Raw genomic sequence first — 21,287 nt, 5'->3', positions numbered from 1 at the left:
ACTTCTAATATTATGCATGCAGGTTTTGAATTGTTAATCATTGTGCTTTAAACTATCTATTTGTAATGATGATTGGCCACCATTAGGATATTTAGAAAAGTAATTTAATACAATTTTGGTGAAGGGCTGTCCCTGAAATTGGCGCTGGCTTCTTGTGGTTAATATATGTAACTCCTTAGGATGGACGACACGTCTTAAGGGTTACATGGTTTTTCAGAAGGTTTTCACAAAACTTAATGAGTCTTGCATGTTCACATTCGATCTAGACGCCACAGACGGGTTGCATGTTAGATATACGTTTTATGTTGGAGGTTCCATGTAACATCCCACGTCGCCCAAGGGAGTGGATCATGTAAGCCTTATATGTATATTCCTATCTCTACCTAGTACGAGGCCTTTTGGGAGCTCAATGGCTTCGGGTTCCATCGGAACTCCGAAGTTAAGCGAGTTCGAGCGAAAGCATTCCCAGGATAGGTGATCCACTGAGAAGTTCTCGTGTGAGTTCTCATAAACAAAACCGTGAGGGCGTGGTCGGGGTCCAAAACAGATAATATCGTGCTACAGTGGAGTCGAGCCCGGGATGTGGTGGGGCCCGGGCCGGGATGTGACAATTTGGTATCAGAGCCAATCCCTGGCCGGATGTGTGCCGACGAGAACGTCGGGCCCCTAAAGGGGGTGTAACATCCCACATCGCCCAGAGGAGTGGATCTTGTAAGCCTTATATGTATATTTTCATCTTTACCTAGCACGATGGCTTTTGGGAGCTCAATGGCTTTGTAGTTCATCGGAACTTCGAAATTAAGCGAGTTCGGGCGAGAGCATTCCCAGGATGGGTGACCCACTGGGAAGTTCTCATGTGAGTTCTCAGAAACAAAACCATGAGGGCATGGTCGGGGCCCAAAGCAGACAATATCGTGCTACAGTGGAGTCGAGCCTGGGATATGATGAGGGCCCGGGCTGAGATGTGACATTCCAAGTAGGGCATACTTTAGGAAAACTTAACCTTCAAAATATACATGTGTAATTCATAAGTAATTGAAAGAACTACATAGGATTGTTCAGGTAACGGCGGAACCCTAGTGCTCAAATTTATTTTCAAAACTATTTTCTTTTGTTTTCTTTACTTTCCCAATTTATTTAATTGTTTTTAATTAAATTCGTTTTTAATATTTTAGGTCATAAAATCACATCTTCCAAACTTTGTTTTCAAATAATTAATTAAGATTTGGTTTGAACATAAATTATTCATTCAATCTCTGTGGAAAACGACCTTACTTGAGCCACTATATTACGATAACCTTGTACTCTTGCAAGTATTTTTAAGTGTTTTTATCCCTACTTTTGCAGGTGGTAAAATCCCTATCAGGTAATTACTTTGCTTAAATAGACCTTGTGCGTTGATCACTCTGCTTAATTTTACGTTTGCAAATTATAATCAACTGAATACATGAAAGTAACCCCTTGTAGGATGATGGAGTTTGTAGCTCAAATAGCTCAAATCCTCGGTCACTTTCATGCCAAATCATGTGATTGACTCTTACTCTCTTAATATCCTTATTAAGGGAGGAAGGGTCCATGAAATAGAATGGGAAACGTAACAAGGGACGGAACTAGTTTCCATAACGTGTTTAGCAAGGGACGGAACTGTTTAGCAAGGGTTACCTTTTTTTTCTCTCTTTCACGTGCTCTGGTTCGTTCTTTTTCCCTAAGATTGTTTCATCCCTCCTGTTTTTTCTCTCGTGTTCCACCCCAAATGTGAAAGACGATGCAGGAATATATTATAATATAAGGAAGTACTAGATTTTAGACCCAAAAAAACAAGAGGAGGGTAACGGTAAGAAAGTGAACAAGGAAACTCTGAACTCATGTGCTCTAGTGGGATGGTGGTTTTACTTGACGATCGAAAATGCAGAGAGTTGCCTACTCATGTGTTGAAGTATGGGCTTGATTCTAATATTTTTGTTCACCTAATTTACAAGGTGATTGAAAAAGCTCTCAAGAAATTACCCTTTCCATTTCAAATATCCTACCATTTGCTTTCTTGTCTTCAACGGACAATCCAACCCGCGTATAGGCTTTCATTCCTCCTCAAAGTCTTCTATCCAAATAGAGGAAGTGTCGGTGCTAAGAACATATGGGATTGGAACCGTCAATGTTCAGTTTCAGAAATAATCAATATTCAGTTTAAGAAATAGTGATGCTATCCGTGTTCAGTTTTCAAAAATGATCAGTGTTCAATTTAAGAAATTGTGTAGTATTCATGTTCAGTTACAGAAATATTTAGGAAGGGAGAGAGAGTAATGGACACGCGGACCCACACGTCAGTTTTTTTATTACTTTTTAATTTTTTTATTATATTGAACTTTTGTTATTTTCATTAAAGTTTAAATCCTTTTCATTAAATAATAGTTTAGAGTGGTTTTTGGTTAAATTAAAGTTAGTCCAAGCCCTTTTAATTAAGGGAACTTTAACGAAAAGCTCCCGGTGCTGTTCATTTTAATGAAAAATCACATTTTTACACTAAAAAGGCAATCCTGGTACTATTCACTTTAATCTTTATTTTGTCCTTATCGTTAAAACAAAAAAATTTCAAGTTATTTTCATTAGTTTTCCTTTTAATTAAAGCTTCCAAATTTAATTGGCGAACCGGTGTTTCTTAGGGCTGGGTTTATAACCATTTCGTTTATATTTTTCATTGTTTTGTGTGATAGATAGAGTAAAACTATATGGGAGGAGGAATGAGGAAGGTGATGGTGGAAGACAATGCGAAAGGATTCAAGTTTTCATTTCGTATTATTTCCTTCATTTCAACCTCCTCCCTCCCACCACCTTCTCCTTTGTCATTTCTCTCCTATGCTTTCCTTGTATCTCTAGTTCTCTACCATAAAAAATGAAAAATCTCTGTTAAGTAGGCATTCTTCCACAATGGTCCTTAAGATTGGTACAACTTCTTATTTTAGTCTCTGAGATTTGAAATCGATAGAAGTGGTTCTTGAGTTTGTCCACCATTAATCATTTTGGTCATTCCGTTAAAAGTCTCTATTAAATAAGGACCAAAATGACAAAAAATACCTTCACTTTTATAAACAATGGGTCAAAATGATTTGACAAAATTTGAGAGTATTTTTGTCATTTTGGTCTTATTTAACGGAGATTTTCACGGAAAGACCAAAATGATCAACTATGGACAAACTCAGAGATCATTTGCATCAATTTTAAATCTAGCTAGGAATCATACGAAGTATTATATCCATGAAACGCCTTGACTTTGTCTTCCTCTTTTAAAACATTTACCTTATTGATATTTATTCATTGTATATTGCATGGCCTTTAAAATGTTACTGCAGTACTGCTGTCTGATTATTAATGCCTTTAAGGGGGAGCATAATATGCTTTTTATGTGGAAACTTTGATTGGTCAATCCCGTAACTTAGGTATCGTTTGGTATGCAGAAGGGACGGGACGGAACGGAATGGGACGGGACGGGACGGGACAGGACGGAACGGAACGGAGCGGGAGCAAAGATGCCCTCGGATGGAAACAAGGAGGAAGAAGAAGGAGACGGAGAAGTTATAATTTTGTGTTCCATGGATGTGGAAGGAGTCGTTACAGGGGGGTGAGGTGGAACGAAAATTCACCCAAAACTCGTTCCGTGGAACAGCTCGTTCCACCCGTTTTAGGTGCACCAAACGTGGGACGGAACGCCTTGTCCCATTCTGTTCCTTCCCGTCCCACGTACCAAACGGTACCTTATGGATCATGTTATTTGGGATGTTCATTATCATATTTGAGAAGATTGCGCAGCTAAATTCCGCCATAGATGACGATTCTTCCCCTTTTGGGCATATTATCGACGACATTCGAAGGATCCTTGAGTCATTCAATCACTGCAAGACGTCTTTTGGACGAAGTATTGATTTGGTATTGAGGTGTTTTTATAAAAAGTAGGTATTAAAAAAAGCTTAGCTCAAAAATGTGTTTGGTAAATACTTAAAACAATTTATTTTCACAGTTTTGGGTGAAAAAAAAAAATTGAAAACGTGAAGCAACAACAATACCAAATCAGTCCGAAGAACGGTAAACAAGGTGTCACATAGATTGGCTAGGGTTGGGATAACGGTGGAAAACCCATTATTTTGGTTTGAAGAACCACCCGATGTAATCTCTGGCCTCCTCATTGAGGATAGCCCTTCATAGTAAGCTCTTTGGTGCGGGACACTCTTTTCCTTCATCCGGGTTAAAATTTTCGGCAAGGTTTTTATGGAGACCCATTACTTGCACCCTATCCTCAATGTTGTACTTATTCAATTTCATAATCAATGAATATCGTACTTTGCTAAAAAAAAAAAAAAAAAAAAAACTTGTTACATGTTGTTAATCTTCTTGTTCTCGTGTGTTTTACTATTTTATACATACAAGCACTTTATTTCATTTTTATTATTATTGGAAATCAAATCACACAAACGGAGGGTTCTGATTTTTGTATACTTTTGTCTTCTGCACATTATAAATTATTGATTATTTATCAAATATAGTTACAAAATTAATTCTTGATTTAAAAAAATATCATTTTTTTATAAAAAATTTTAAATATATCCAAAATTTCACTTAAATAGACACAAATACCCTTAAATTTAACAATTAAACAAATTAAAGGTTTTTTAGCTACTGTCACCTCAAGCTCTGGTCCAACTTCACCTTCACTTCTAAACTCCACCACCACAACCCTATCCCCTTCGACCCCCCTCATCACTAACATTGAGCGCCGCCGCGGTTACCGCAAGTGGGAGCAGTAGAATTTCAATCATGCCTTCAACGCCTTTTTTATTACTAATATCATTTTTAGTTTTAAATATAAAAATAGTTTTCAAAGTTAATCCACATGTCGTTATATGATTGTGTTTGTGAGACCCACGTGGCGCCACATCATCACACTAACAGAGTAATTGACAGATTTTTCACGGAAAAACTAAAATGATCACGATGGACTAATTCAAAGAAAGATTAAAATGATTCACGATAGACAAATTCAAGAACATTACTATTGATTATCATTAATTGTTAAGGATTAGATTAAGGAGTTATGTCAATATCACGAATCATTTTGGCTAAAAGGCCTCTAATTTATTTGATTGTTAAATTTGAGAGTATTTGTGTCTATTTAGGTGGAATTTTGGATATATTTGAAAGATTTTATAAAAAGTGATATCTTTGAAATTAAGGGTTAATTTTTTACTATATTTGATAAATACTCTAAATTATTTACTGATTTTTCTTTCATTTATACCTAATACAAGGTCAGAAAAAATTGGAATGTGTATGGTGACATAAAGGGTAATTAATTCGATTAGAAATCGACAAAAGAAAAAGCAAGTGCACCTTGGGCATAAATCACTTTGCTTAACCTAATACGATGATGGAGTTTGTAGCTCAAATGGCTCAAATAGTTTGATCATTTCATGCCAAATCATGTGATTGACTCTTTCCTCCTTTAGTATTATTGTCAAGGGACCATATATGGAATAGAAAGGAATCATATTAAGGGACGGAACTGGTTTCAATAATGTGTTTATCAAGGGACGGAACTGATCGACTCTTCCTCCCTTAAATCAAGAGACGGAATTCCGAACAAATATTTAAGTGATAAGAAAGATCGACATGTGATTCTATACAATTAGTGACATGACAAATTTGCTCACATAGATAATCTTTTCTCTCATATAAAAACCGATAAAATAAACATTCATAGTTCGCCTGATTAGACAAAATAGACACAAAGTTATATACAACTATTGATAGAGCCATTTTCTTCCATGACTACCCCTTCACTTCACACTTGCAAAACAATATAAACACGTTTTAACTATAAAAAAAAATAATAATAATGACACCACACTTGGCATGCAGTAGAACATTCCATGGCCATGCATAAAAAATAGTACGTGGGATTATGCATGAGACAAATCAAGGCTGCATATTCGTTTCAGGACCCTATTGTATTGTATGGATCTCAACATGTCATTGTCAAGCAAGAGAAAGAGGAAACACATTTTTTCCAAAAAAAAAAAAAAAGAGGAAACACATATGGTCACAACGCTCACAACCCCACGTAATAATTATTAATCGTCCACGTTTGTTTAAACAAAGTAAAATGAAATTATGGAGTAATTAAGAACTACAATATTATGGAAGAGTTTAAGCACGCCAGGTAGAACTAATTAATTAGTTTCCAAACTTTCCAGAGTCAATTGTGAGCATGCAGTTTAAATTGCACAATCGCTTCAGTCTTTCGTTTAGTGATAGTTCGCTTTTTTTGTTGAGGATATTTTTTATTAGATTAAATTAGACGTAATGACGATGGATATATTAAGGTTTAAGGGTTGAATTTTAGGGTAAGTTTGATATCAAGTTGCATCTAATCACACTGACACATCTCTGTTATGATTCTCAAAGAGAAATTTGACACATAATTTGAGAAGTTTAGGATTTAGAAGGGTTCAAAGTTTCGTTTGGTCAATGATTATTCTTTTACACTTCTTGCAATTAACCACCATACACGCATGCTTTGCCCCATTGAAAATTGTTTCTCTTCAATCATTTTTTGCTTTTTTTTTTTTTTTTTTTTGTGTGGCAGAGGACTTTTTTCTTGGAAATTAAGATTCCTAAACACAAAGGCAATTAGGGAGTGAAATGTGACTAAAGAAGTATGCGTGATTCACATGCATTTGGGTCCTATCGCTACACATTATGTGATGAAATTATTGGCATTTGGAGGTCCACAGCTTTTGACGTTCGATCGACACCTTGTTCGATATATATTATATATGGCTCTCAACGACAAAATCCCCACTGCTTGGAACACGTGAAACAACCGCGATCACTATGCTACCAAAATAATGAACTTCATTGATGGAATGATTAATTGACCTTGTGGTGGCAGCTCGCCTAGACATTGATTGGTCTGCAATATATTGCTTGTGTTATACATGATTAAAGATTTAATGCTCTTTTGAAAGTACTTTTAAAATGATTTAAAACGTTTTTCAAGAAAATTCTTTTGGATTCCAAAAGCACTTGAAGTGCTGGCTACAATAAACACCAGTTTGAGCATCTTCAAAGAAGATGCCAAATTTTAAACATCAAAATGATATTTGATGGCTTATGTGGTAATTTGATATTTTGTACAATATTTTGCTCTACCTGATATGTTAAATAATAATGTCATATAATTTTTTTTTCCCTTTTTGTGAAGTCCACTTAAGGCTACCGATCAAGTATTTGAAAACATAACAACATTTATTAGATATTATATTAATCTATTAAAAATCATTTAATAAATTTGACAGCAAAAAGTTTTGCCTTCAAATAACTTAGCACCATGTAAGAAGTTGAAGGCTGGGTTAGAAAGGGTTTGCTGTCATTTTTTATTGTTGTACGTCTACGTGGTAGTTTTGACATCTCCTTTGGAGATGCTCTTATGAGCTTATTCCAAGAAGCATTTCAAGTGATTTTTTAGGAATTATTTGCATATTTACTAAGAATTGGTCCTAAAAACCTTTTTCACCAAAAGAGCTTTCAATTATTTTAAAAGTATTTCTAAACGAGCCTATACTTTTAAATTCCTATTATAAAAAGCGAATTATTATTAGAACTTCAAAAATCTCATGTTGCACTCCAAACTTTCTATTATGAGAAAGAAAATACATTTGTGAGGAGTATAGAATGAAATTTTTGGAGTGTTAATAACTATTCTCTATAAGAATAAATATGTTTTCAGTATGCTATCCATATTCGATGACTTTATCATCAATATTTGATCGGTATATTGTTGATATTGATCAATTTAACAAATGAGATTTGATTTCTAATTGTTTAATCAAGAGAATTGTTATTGGTACTTCAAAAATCTTGTTTTGCACTCCAAACTTTCTATAATTATAAAAAATATATATATATATATACTTGTGAGAAATGTATAATGAAATTTTTGGAATGCTAATAACAGTTCCCTTAATCAATTTCCTAAAAAATTGTACCTAAAATTGTGGAAAATGATTTTTTTTGACGTGCAATAATTTTTTTTGGCAAAGAATCTAAATGTATAATTGTATGTATCAAAACAATCAGCTTTAGTGTACATATTGTCCAAATTCTGTTAATTTGAAATGAATTTAGTGTCATATAGTTTGAGATCACATCCATCATCCTTGTGAAGGCACAGTGGTTGAAACTGGAATCTTCTGAAGTACTATTATCGTTAATTTCTGGGTGCAATGACAATAATCATGTAGTGTAGTTAGAGATTTCAATTCTCTGGGTCCAATATTGAGAGCCACGGGCTCAAAGCTTGTGTCTTTTTATCTTGGTTATGTTTTGTCCAACTCCAAGTCCAACTCCAGCTAAATATTGCGTGGGCACCGTTAAATGTCATTGTACAAAAAAAAGAAATTAAATAAATAAAAGAACACAAAAGGGAAAGGTTGGGGAGATCGCTAGGTTGAGGTTGGGGAGCTCGCTTGGTAAACAAGGCCATCTTCAGCATAGGAGGGTCAAGAAGTGCGGCGGGCTATGTTTTAGTCTTTAAAATATTATATTTTACTGTGTAGTCTTGACTATATTTTTGCCAACTCCAACTTACATGGCTACTGGTATCCAGCTCGGAGATAAATGTAACCGAAGTGCTAAACAAAGTTGGCTTTGAGGGTGTGTAAAAAGTGTCATGGCACAGGACTTCTGATTCGGAGAGCCCCATTTTTTTTTATATATAATCATAGATACATGTGTACATTTATTAAAATGTGCAAAATAATTCAAAATCTTCCAGCGCCAGTGGTTTAGGCTTTCTACCTTTTCGTGCATGTGTTAGGTTTGTTGACTCCTGTGGTTTTGATTTTTAATTTTTGCAAACTTATAACCTTATTAAGCAGTTATAATTTACACAAAACATGCAACCTTTTGAAGATAGGAAACACTCATGTCCACTAAAACAAACTTTCTTGGTTCACAAACTTATTATGATGATAAATTTAGACAAAAACATGCAACCCTTTGAAGATAGGAAACACTCATGATCACTAAAACAAACTTTTTTGGTTCACTAACCTGCAATATTTCAATTTTATAGAATAAAATTGAAAAATATGAAATAATAAAGAAAATACAGTATTAGAAAATGAAGGGCTTCAGTCTAAATTTTGCATAGGCCCCTAAATTCTCACTGGCGGCCTTGATGCTAAATATAGTTAGCTCGAGAGCTATATGTATCCAACCCTGTTTACTAACTAGAATATAGCTCTCTTGGAATTAAGAGACGAATTTTATACATTTTCGAACGAAAAATATAAGGACGAGGATCCTCTCCGGATTTACTTTGTGGGAATCCTAGGGATCCCCATATCCGAGCTGCTCATTGTACATCGTACGGTCAGTTTTCGTTAGATATTATTTGTGTTTAATTTTAAATAAAAAAAAGTCAAATGATTTCTGACCGCGTGATAGACAATGAATGACTAAGATGTGGGAATCCCTAATGGATCCGGATGGGATCCAATTCCAAAATATAGTCTATAGTAAATCAGTGATTTGGTTGGGAGATGTCCTATAAAAGTAGTAGGTAGGTACCCAGCACATGCCTTGCCAACTACTCATAGTACCAACGGTGGTCCGCCAATAATGTATGGTAGTTGAGACTTCAAACTCCAGCCGTAATGTGGCTATGCAAATAGCAAAAATATCAATACAATTAAAGGATTCACTTTTTATGTGTGCAATTGATTTCTAGCTGGTCATGAAGTTGATTACTAGCTGGCCACTTATGTTATGTGATTTACAGCAACTTAAATTACTTAATTGAATATGTAGTACGTACCCTGCTGTATGTATTGATGAGATTGAACATGCCCATTCATTTTCTCACCTGAAAAAGAGTAAGATAAATTTTGGATATAAATATGCCACTAAACAAAGTTTTTATATGAAGCATAGCTCTTATATATAGAGGTGTCATTTTTTTTTTTTTTTTGAACAAAATATGGAAGTGTCATTTGATACTATGGTATATCGGTATTCTTTTTTAATTGTGAGTAACGAGTTTTAGGTTTGATGAAATAGCAATCAGATTCGACAACTACTGAAAAACTAAGATTAATTTAGTAAATTGAAATTTAAAAATTGATCTAGCTCTTACAGCATCATTCTGTTATATACCCTATGGTCCGAATAAATTATGATAATAAACTACTGTTCGATCTTAAATTCTTAATCCAACTGTGGAAGTAAATAAATTTTATTTTATTTTACTTTATTACTTTTTTCTCCATGGTTGAACTCTAATCCTATGCAAGTGGATTATAATTTTCTTAGATCATAGAGTCCAAGAGAACGAAATTTTATATAGTTATAGGCAATATTTGAAATATCGGTATTGGTGAAAATGTATCGATATACAAATTTATGAAAATGTATCAATATACAAATTTGTGAAAATATTCATGGATATATTGAATATCGATATGGATACGATTGCTTTTGATGGAAATTTAAAATAAAACTTAGAAAACATCAAATACTGGTTTGGACGAAATATAAAGGTTTATTCGATATTTAACCAATATGTCCAATACTGACGAAATCTGTCGATTTTAGTATAAACTTAAGAATTTCCCGAAAATATAACAGTCTCGAAGAAATTTCAAATACTGTTTTTACGTGACTAGTGACGAATGATCATAGTAGACTTTGTCCCTGGTACGTAAATACAGTTGTCAGATTTAAATAACAATGATAGGCTTGATGGTATAATTCATGTAGAAAACTCCAAGCTAATCGATCACGTCTTCATCCTCAAATAATCCATTAATCCTAGGGTTTCATTATTCTAGCCAGTATGAGATTTGGGAAAATTTCTCTGTCCACTGGCGTATCGTGCGGCTAATATTCAAATGGCACGTTTAATTTTAGGGAAATTTTTTTTGGACCCAATTATCTTATCTTGACACTCAATTAATAAGTTTCATCTACCAAACTTCCAAGTTTACCCTTAAATAAATAAGAATAAGAAAAGAAAAGAAAATAAACATTGGTGTTTTTATCTCTACACCACATAACTCTGAAACTAGCACACCAGTACACTCTTTCATTATTTCCGGCAAAACCCACCCAAATAACAGCAAAATATTCTCTCGAGTTCATCAACGAGTCAACTTACTGGAAACCCTTATCAGCCCTCATTTATAATTTCAGCGTAGGTTTTTGGTTGATATGTTTTCTTATTTGAACCATTATCTGGGAGTTGACTACTAGCATAAATTATTAAAACTAACAAGTCAGCTTGCTAGAAACCCTTGTTCCTATCTCTTCTAATAGACACTGACATGGAAGCTTTTTTCTCATATTGTAGGAATTTGTTTCATGTCCAACAAATTGGTAAGAAGTTTTCTCTATTGAACTTATGAATGAGGGTGCTAAGGGTTTTATGCAACAAGGGTTTTTAGCAAGCTTACTTGTTGATGAACTCAGGAGAATAATTTTGTTGTCATTTGGGCTTGTTTCGCAGGAAATAATGGAGGAGTGCAGATGTGTGCCATTTTTTTGAGTCATTGGGTGTGGAGATAAAAACACCAATGTTTATTTTCTTTTTCTTATTTATTTAAGGGCAAACTTGAAAGTTTAGCACATAAAATTTTTTAGTTGGATGTAGAGATAGATAGTTGGGTCCAAATAAAAATTCTCTTATTTTTAGTACAACTTGCTTATTTCATCGAAAATTCTTGAGGATCTTAGAGATTCTGTGATCGTGACCGTTCATCGTGCATCTTGCGATCATAAATCATTTCAAAATTTAAAATTAAATCTAAATAATACCTAACAAAAACTGACTGTACGATATACGATAAACGGTCACGATTACTGAATCCTAAGGATCATTAGGAAAAAGGATCCTCATAGGATCCTTTTCCTATTTCATCGATCAACATCCAATGTACCTATCTTTTTTTTTTCTTTTTTTTTTCCTGATAAATCTGGAGACATGCATGCCTATGCTTTAGAATTTTGGTCCACCCAAATTCTGTGGTTGGACTGACAGATTCGAATTTGTCTAATCATAGCCTGCCTAATTAAAATTCTAATTAATCTAATATTCCATGTGATAATTTGTCGTATGTACATGCAGGAAAAAATCAAGATAGTGATTTGTAATTCGTGGGATACACTCAATAATTTTACAAGGTATGGCAAAATTACTAGCATTAATTTGCATCTTACTATACCATCTTATGTGGTGTGCTGCACTGCATCTGCATGCTTGTGGAGCTAGCTAGCGACTAATGTAAGTACTGGATGTACGTGTATAAATAATACACGTATATTGGACTTTGTTTGTCACTTGATTTGACCTCTTTTAAATTGTTAAATTGATAATGATATCTTGTTTATTAAACGGTTTAAAAGTGATCATATATATAGAGAATGATGACTTTGGATGCGGTTCCTATTTATCAACGTTCTTTGACTTAAACCTTGTTGGTTTTCAATTTTTTATTGAAGTCCCTGAAATTAATGCAATAATGCATTTTTGTGTAGGTTATTATAATTTTAAATTAAAATTGATATTTGTAGTTACTTATATTAATGAGATTTTAAATAAAATTCAAGATTTGAGGGATTAAAAATATTAAAAATAAATTACACTTATATAAAAAGTATAATTTACGTTAATGACATGAACTGTCATTAAGATAAATTATCTTTAAATAAAACCCATGATGTGTCATTACTTATATTATTGACATTTTACATACAAGAAATTGGTAGTTTTTAAACGGTACATTTTACATACAAAAAGTTGGTCCCTTTCATACAAAAAAGGTGGTAAGTTTTTTATTAAAAAAAGGGTACATTTCGTATAAAAAAAAATGGGTACATTTTATATATAAAAAAAACAATTGATACATTTTAGATTAAAAAAAAATAATTTAGGTTCTCATCCCTCATTTTAAAATCTCATTAATATAAGTAACTACAAATATCAAATTTTAATTTAAAATTATAATAACCTACACAAAAATGCATTATTGCATTAATTTTAGGAACTTCAATAAAAAAACTGAAAACCACCAAGGCTTCAGTCAAAGAACGTTGATAAATAGGGACCACATCCAAAGTCAAATTAGGTTTTTATCGCTCATTTTTCATTCTCATGAATTGAAACCTTATTTTCTTTTCATTTTTGTTCAATGTCCCTTGACTAATTTCCATGTCATTATTTGAATATTAAAATTATTTACAAGTCATCATTTGTCAATTTTAAAAATGAAAACCTTATTAATCATTTCCAAATATATCCTTTTTGTATTTTTTTTCATATATTATTTTTAGTTTTAATTTGTACCCATAATTTTGAATTTTAATATGTACCCTTTTTTTTTTTTTTTTTTTTTTTTTGTGAATGTACCCATGATGATTATATGTATATATTTTATGTTTTAAATATATTAATAGTTATTTCTTAAAATTTATCAATAGTTACATGGGTACATTATTTTTTTAGCTGGAACTATGTGAAGCATAATATTACTATATTATTGATTTTTAAGTAATTGTTATATTGTAAAAATATTATTTAACTTTGTTTAAATTTATAATTTGCGGGATATTGAATGCATAAATGTAGGAGTTAAATCTATTAAGTAATGTCAAGGATCTTAATCAAATTATTTAAACAAATAATATTTAATTCTAACAATTAGGTTGACTAGGAACTGTAAACAAAATGATCATATATATATATATATATATATATATATATATCCTATTTAATAGAGGCAATGCTCAGTTCTTAGGGTTATGTTGCCATACAAGTGTTTATGTTACTAACCATGCAAACTTCACTTTTCTATGTATGCATCTTTCGGCTGACATCAAACTTCGTTGGGTTGGAAACTTAGACCAGACTGTTAGGTCGAACTTTTGAGCTCGTCTAACCTTCCATGAAGTTTTACCCACGTTGGTCCACTCATTTATGCAAAAATCAAGTTCTTTTTCCAAAGAGAAGTGTTATTGACACTTCAAAATTTTCATTCTACACTCCTCGTAAGTGTATTTTTGTTTCCAAATATAGAATGTTTGGAGTGTAGAATGAGATTTTTGGAGTGCTAATAAACAATTTCCTTTCCAAAATGCAAAAATCAATTTAGCTAATTAATGATAGAAAGTGACAATTTGACGTAGACATCTCATAACCCCATAACCTTTGTCCACCTAATTAAGTTGGATTTTAATTCATGGGCATTGTATAGGATGTTGAGTTTTTATCCATATAACATCTTCTCCTACTTGAGGCTGTTGTCTTCGTCAATTAAACTAAATTCACCACCATAATTTACCAAAGCTTGATTTAAATAGCGTTTTGATTTTTTTTTTATTTTTTTAGCGGTTGTGGACATAAATTAAAGTCATTGATGGGAATCAAAGTGCCCTGTGTATAAATAGTAAACACAAAGCTAGCACAAATTATTAACTTGTACGTACACTATCAATTTTGTAGAGATTTATACTCCAAACTTAAAAGGCAAGGCATGTGAGTGTGAAGGGTCATGGCTTATTCTTCTTAATCTCTTCTCCCATTCCCATCGATTATAAGCCTCAGCTTCCCACTACTCTCTCCCTTCCAATTTTTCTCAGCCATGTTTGCTTTTGCGACTGGTTCTTCCCAACTCTGTTAGCCAAAACTGAATTCCAGGTTCATCTCTCTCTTTCTTTTTTCTCTTCCATTTTCTGCCTAATTTGTTTTAATATTTTGTTAACCTTGTTTTTATTGTAAAACTTTTTTAATTTTATGGGTTATTGTTGAGTCCTTGATCTTCTGGTTCTTGAGTTGGTTCTGGTTACTTTTCGTACGTTCATTTCTTTAGGGGAATGATGGGTGTCTCTATATCAACTTCTGGGTTAGGTTACTTTTAAGTTATTTTCAGTTCAGCAGTTATCTCTTGTTAGCCAAGGAAAAGAGATTGTTCTTTAATTTTGGCGTAGTAAAAATTTATGATTGGCTCCTTACATGAAGGAACAAAACTGTATATAAACGAATGCGCTCAAACAACTCATTAGAGTTTTGAAAAGAAATTTTTTGCATACGGGCTCTCATCCCCCTCCTCTAATGTTGAAAAGTGTTTCACAAAATGGTGGGAACAATGACACAATCAAAGAATTCCAGTGCCAGCAAATGGCCCTTTACCACATTGGTAGAAAGATGTTGAGCCCTTGCATAATGACGTGAGTTCAAACTCCGTCAGTGACTAATCTAACATCTAATCTAACAAAATCTATCATTTGACAAAAAAAAAAAAAAAAAAGAAAAGAATTCCAGTGCCAAATATCCCTCTCCGACTTCCCCGCTGGCTCTGAGACCTTCGAGATTCTGCTACGACATCAAGATCGACATCAGAAGCCATAACTAGCTTGTGGAAGGAGGAGGATAAGTGGTGGTGAATGGGTGGAGAAGAGGAAAAATTGTTGAAATAAAACAATAAGAAAAATATAGCTAATTAAATATGGGACATAACTTCAAACCATCAAATTTTTTTAATAGGGTCTAAATTAGAAGAAGAAAAAAAAGGAGGGGAAAAATCAAAGGGAAAGACCGTTTTGGAATATCTTTGCGTTTTAAACACAAGAAACTTTTAAATGTAATGGTTGCTCGTTTTAAGCATGAAAAGCTTTTAAATGTGACGATTTTATTTAGTCGTTTATTTCAACAAACTTTTTCCTTTTTCTTTCTTTCTTTTCTTTTGTGGGACCAAACATTATTCATGGTGCTAATTATGGTGGACTCCATGATGTTTGTGAGATCCAACAGGTAATGATTTTTGTTCACCCTCAAAAGAAAAAAAGTTAGAGAAACGTTAAAGGAACTTTCTAAAAATGAGATTATTTATAAATTTTCTATCAACTTACAATTAATATTAGTTTTTGTGTTATTATTATAAAATATTGTATAAAAAATAAAAAACGACAAAAAACCTATAAAAAAATCACTTTGAAAGCATGTCTTTAACATTTCTCTACATTGACCATGTTTCAAATTTGTAGCATCCATGACTGACTAATCATCGCTTTTGTCGAGGCTTGGGAAATGTTGGTGGCGATAACGTTTACACGCACATGAATCGACATTCTTATGTCAATTTTATCATCATCTATTGCCCTTTACGTTTTATGCTTAATCAGACCCAGCTCACACACACCACACGTAAAACCAAAAGTATTCCTTAATTTAGAAGGGTTTGCAAATCAGAATGGGCTGATTTACATTTATTTTTAAAGAAAATTAATAAAAAAGATTTGAAAATTTTGAATTTTAACGGTAAGGACAAAACAAATGGTAAAATAAATAGTATCAGAATTGACTTTTTAATATAAAAATGTGATTTTTCATTAAAATGAACAGTATCATTAGCTTTTCGTTAAAATTCGATTATTATTAAGCTGCAAATTTCTTTGGTAAATTTTTCTGGCTGCTGTGCATGAATATCATCCTGCGCAGCACAATTAAGTCACCAACTATTTTAGCCATCTAAAGAGTAAAGAGGAGAAGGAAAAAAGAAGACATAAATGAAAGACGGGGCCCTCTGCTTTATATAAAGAGTACTCAAAACGAGCATTCTAGGGTTTAGTCGCACATGAGCGAGTGATTGATTGTCAATTATTGATGTATTTAAGCAACTTATGCTCCTCTGCTGTCTAGAAAGCTTGGAATCCACATATATCAATAGTATTTCAGATGCTCTAAACCCGCCTACATCAATAGCAAAATCAGTCACTCCATCATGCCCCAGGAATTCTAATAGCTAGCCATCGTACTTAAGACTCTAACACTATTAAACCCTACCTTTTTTTTTTCTTATTAACCTCTGTCGTTTTATCTTGTGTTGCCATTTGCGTCACTGGCCTCTCGTCGTCCTTTTACGTCTATCTTCTTTATATATGGTAAAACAAATTATGATTGAATTTGGACTCTGTACACATGTTTAGGTTTCACTGAATAATGCCTTGTTAGTTGTCAAATTATTTTTTATAGACGATTTTGCTGGTAGATTAAATTGTTAGTTGTTAGGAGGATGGGAGATCAAACCTGCACTAGAGTGTATAGACATCATTACTTTTTGCTACTATATTAAAGTGACATATGTTGTTTGAAACTATTGCAATAATTAAGGGGAGGGGAAGTTTAAACTCGGAACATATAAATGAAAACTCAACAATCTATCCACTAAAATATTGGACGACATGCACCAAATACTAAATCATATTATATACATTTCTTGTATATATCTTAGATTTGGTCCTTTTCTATATATTATAAATCATAACATACTTGCATCTAGAATAATTTTGGGTATGATCCCAACCATTATTAAGATTATGATAGGGCATTTATAGTTAGCCAACTCAGTTCCATTTCAATTAGCTTAAACCGCCAATTTACAATTAATTAAAAAATAGGGGCATTAATCTAGTCTAAAAAATCAACATAATTATTAGATTAAATCTAGTATTATATTTTTCCACTTTTATACTCTTTTTTATATTTTCAAAAAATATTAGAGATAAATTAATATCTAATAATTTCATGCATATTTTAATTCCAATAAATCTATTTAATATCTTCTAACAAATAACTAATATACTAACACAAATCCATCTGCAAAACATATGACCCGAACTCAAGTAACAAATAAATAAATGTGTATTATACCTATAAGTGAGATATGAAACTTAACTAAAAGGTACAAAAACATAATATACCTACAAATAAGACAAATTAATTAGTGATATATGCTGATTATAAAAAAGAATTTGTCATATAAGTAGATACAAACAATTAACCTGAAAGAGATACTTAGGAATAAATTTAATTTTTATAATATATCTTTTATCATTAAAAAGATAATTATTGATAATAAAATAATCCTAAACTAAAGGGATTGGACTTATGTTAATAAACTGACTGTTTCAAATATTGGCTAAAAAATTGGACATATATCATGTTTTCCCTAAAATATTAACATTTTTTATCAGCTGGTTAGATTCAGAGTACAGATATAAGATATAATTGGATTGCTAATTTAGCAGAAAACAACCCAAATCTGAGTTAATACATAAAAAAATTTAATTTTAATTTTCCAAAGTAAAATCTCCTGGAAAGAAAGTTTTTGACACAACCCAGAAATCCAAAACATATGTACAATTTTGTAGAGACGCGCAGTGTGATGGAATTGAATCGAGTAGTGAGGAATGTTGGTACCTTCATGGCTATTTCCTCCTTCCCATGTCATCAACTTTAGTGTCTTTCCTTGTAATACTTCAAATTCCACCTGTGATTTTTGCTTTGCATTTTGTTTCCCAGGCTAACCTTTTGTACTCTCTCTCTGGGGATTTTTCTTTTGTTTTGGTAGGACTGCTGAGAAGTGCAACCACCTGATATAAAAACACTGCAAAATAAACACATTAGGACAGTTTTGAACAAAAAAAAAAAAAAGCAGCAAAGTGCGAAAGTTTGGACTCAGATAAAAAAAAGATGGGTTTCTGGACGCTGTTGGAGGTGGCTTGCATGCCAATTTTCCAAGTTCTCATAATCAGTGTATTGGGAGCTTTGATGGCAACCGAGTACTGGAATCTTCTCCCATTGGACGCTCGAAAGTCCATAAACAGGGTAGGTACATACATATTCGGTTTTTTCACACATAAGTGTCTGTTCGCGCACGAATCAGAAGAGATAAGTACATGATTTATGAAAAATGCAGATTGTGTTTGTGGTGTTCACTCCCGCACTTGTGTTTGCAAATGTGGCCAAGACTATTACATTTGGAGACATTGTTTCATGGTACGCTTTTGTATATGGTCGTAGTCTTTGCAGCAATTATATGTTGATGAATATACTGATATCGACCTTACAATATTTGATATGTCATCAATATTATTGACAATGTGTCGATAAACTTAATGATAAGTGTAGATAACAGAGAATTCTTGTATACATATACCATTTTTTTAAGGATTCAGGGGATTTAGTATATTTGATATGTCATATAATATGGTCTCTTCATTTTCTTTTATCGTGTTTGATCAATGATTCAGGTGGTTTATGGTTGTCAACATCGGGCTTACCTTTCTAGTTGGAGGGATTCTTGGATGGATTGTGGTAAAATTTTTTAAACCAAAACCTTATCAGGAAGGTGTGGTAATTGCTACAGTTTCATCAGGTAATTGGCCAATTTTTATATTTTCTTTCTTTCATCTGTTTCTTAGCAGCAATTGTTAGTGTGCTTATCAAGTGATCACCAATCTTGTTGAATAGGAAACTTGGGAAACCTTCTCCTTATACTTGTCCCTGCAATATGTAACGAGGATGGGAACCCCTTTGGCGATCATAGTGTTTGTAAGACGACTGGACTCGCATACGTATCTTTTTCCATGGCGGTAATGCAATTATTAAAGCTCTACCACTTGTTCATGATCTATAGAGAAAAGAAAGTAATTTCAATGCTAAGTAAAAATTACTTGCCTATTGCAGCTTGGTAATTTCTTCATTTGGACCTACAGTTACCAGTTGATACGAACCTCATCGATTAGATGGAAAGAGCTTCAAGCAGCCGAGGAAGCTGAGGAGGTTTCAAGGAGGCGCAACACAGATTTGGATGCTGACGAGGAAACTCACCTTCTCAAAGGAGAAGATGAAGAGCAGGCCGCTGTTGTAGTGTCTGAAACTTCTGTAAACCACGCTGTAAGTACCCTCACATCTAAAATTACAGCAGTCTGGCTTCAGCATTTGGTATATATATTCGTATATTTACTCGCCTTGTTGTTTGGACGATCTGGATTGCTCAAATGACAGATAGTAGCCCCTGATGAATCAAACATGCCATTCAGCCATAAAGTATTAGCATTCTTTCGCCAGATTTTGCATGAGTTATTGGCACCACCAACGGTTGCTGCAGTGAGTTTCTAAACATTTTTCGCCTGTGTTATAAGTGCTTCGCAAGACCTCATGACTAAAATAGAACTGACTTGTCTGTTATCTGTCTATGATCAGATTGTGGGATTCTTCGTTGGGGCAATTACAGTTATTAAGAACATAATAATTGGTGACGACGCCCCTCTGCATGTGATCGAAGACTCTATTACACAACTCGGGTAGGTACCTTTCGGCTTAGAGCTTAAAAATTACTATGTTTAAGGCTTCAAAATCCCTTAATGTTCAATCAAACAATTTTAAACAAAAAACATCCTCTGCATAGTGTGTAAATTAACGGGAAATGCCCTACACAGGAACGGTACAATCCCTTGCATCACACTCATTCTTGGAGGCAATCTGATCCAAGGTAATGGGAACCATGATATTCGATATTAGAACTACTTTCTTAGTTTCTGGGAGGGAAGACAATAATCTAACAAAGTGCTATATTACTGTGTGCTTAATTGAGCAGGCTTACGCAAACCAACAATCAAAGTGCCTACCCTCCTTGGAATGATTATTGCCAAATATGTAGTACTGCCTGCAATTGGCATTGGCATTGTAACAGGAGCAGACAAACTAGGGCTTCTCCCATCTGACTCCTTGTTCCACTTTGTGCTGATGCTTCAGTTTACCCTGCCGCCTGCCATGAATATCGGTAAGCAAATTGCATCAAGTGCTCGTAATGTCCACCATCCCCGGTCATTCAATCCGGGAGCCTTGAAACTTCGTAACAATTTTGTATAGAAGTACTTATTTGAATACGCGATTGTATGTAGGTACGATGACGCAGCTGTATGATGTGGGTGAGGCAGAGTGCTCAGTGATCTTCCTGTGGATGTACTTGGTTGCAGCCTTGGCACTTACTGTTTGGTCAACAATCTTTATGTGGATCTTGTCTTGAACTTCCTTGAGCCACAAGCAATCCCTTGGGTTTCTTTTTCCCACATTTTTCAATTCAATTGGTTAATTTAAAGTAATCGTTTTATTTTTGAGGTATGATTTGGGTGTGTATCTGAAGATCTCATGGTTTCATTTATTTACTTGGTGTGTAGTAGGAGTAAGGAATGGGGTTTCATTAGGTTATCATGGCTCAATCTATCTCGTGCGGCTGTATGCATTTGTGGAGTTGAAAGTCATATAAAGTTATGATCCATTGAAAAATACATCCAAGAAATTTGATGGTTGCTCTTTGTTTGAGTAGAGAAATTTTTTACTGTAATAGTGGCATCTTCGTGGGACTACCCTAATGAGAAAATTGATACTGGCAGAAGAT

The 21,287-nt window shown here is 33.5% G+C and overlaps 1 protein-coding gene across 2 annotated transcripts; it reads left to right on the top strand.

Moving 5' to 3' along the window:
- Positions 1–14,473: 14,473 nt before the first annotated feature.
- On the top strand, positions 14,474–21,177 carry LOC137737716 (Auxin efflux carrier family protein). Of its 2 annotated transcripts, none has more exons than XM_068477266.2 (11): positions 14,474–14,740; positions 18,453–18,709; positions 18,801–18,880; positions 19,135–19,259; positions 19,355–19,476; positions 19,571–19,780; positions 19,892–19,993; positions 20,090–20,190; positions 20,326–20,378; positions 20,484–20,669; positions 20,791–21,177. In XM_068477266.2, exons 2-11 carry the CDS (start codon positions 18,575–18,577, stop codon positions 20,913–20,915), a joined length of 1,239 nt encoding a protein of 412 aa, XP_068333367.2. In that variant the 5' UTR covers positions 14,474–14,740; positions 18,453–18,574; the 3' UTR covers positions 20,916–21,177. The 2 variants fall into 2 exon arrangements, with proteins under 2 accessions (XP_068333367.2, XP_088542602.1); XM_088686476.1 differs by having other exon boundaries at positions 14,595–14,740; positions 19,571–19,784; positions 19,896–19,993.
- Positions 21,178–21,287: the final 110 nt, after the last annotated feature.

Source organism: Pyrus communis, chromosome 15 (genome assembly GCF_041283825.1).
Source record: "Pyrus communis isolate YQ-2024b chromosome 15, ASM4128382v1, whole genome shotgun sequence".
Taxonomy (NCBI): Eukaryota; Viridiplantae; Streptophyta; class Magnoliopsida; order Rosales; family Rosaceae; genus Pyrus; species Pyrus communis.
Note: the sequence above shows the minus strand (reverse complement) of the source record. Positions and strands in the feature narration are given on the sequence as shown.

Excerpts from the sequence above, each read along its gene's own strand:
- LOC137737716 (XM_068477266.2), top strand. The coding sequence starts at position 18,575 with ATGGGTTTCTGGACGCTGTTGGAGGTGGCTTGCATGCCAATTTTCCAA. Across the intron at positions 18,881-19,134 it reads TTTGGAGACATTGTTTCATG|GTGGTTTATGGTTGTCAACA; the intron begins GTACGCTTTTGT and ends TCAATGATTCAG. Across the intron at positions 20,379-20,483 it reads TGGAGGCAATCTGATCCAAG|GCTTACGCAAACCAACAATC; the intron begins GTAATGGGAACC and ends TTAATTGAGCAG.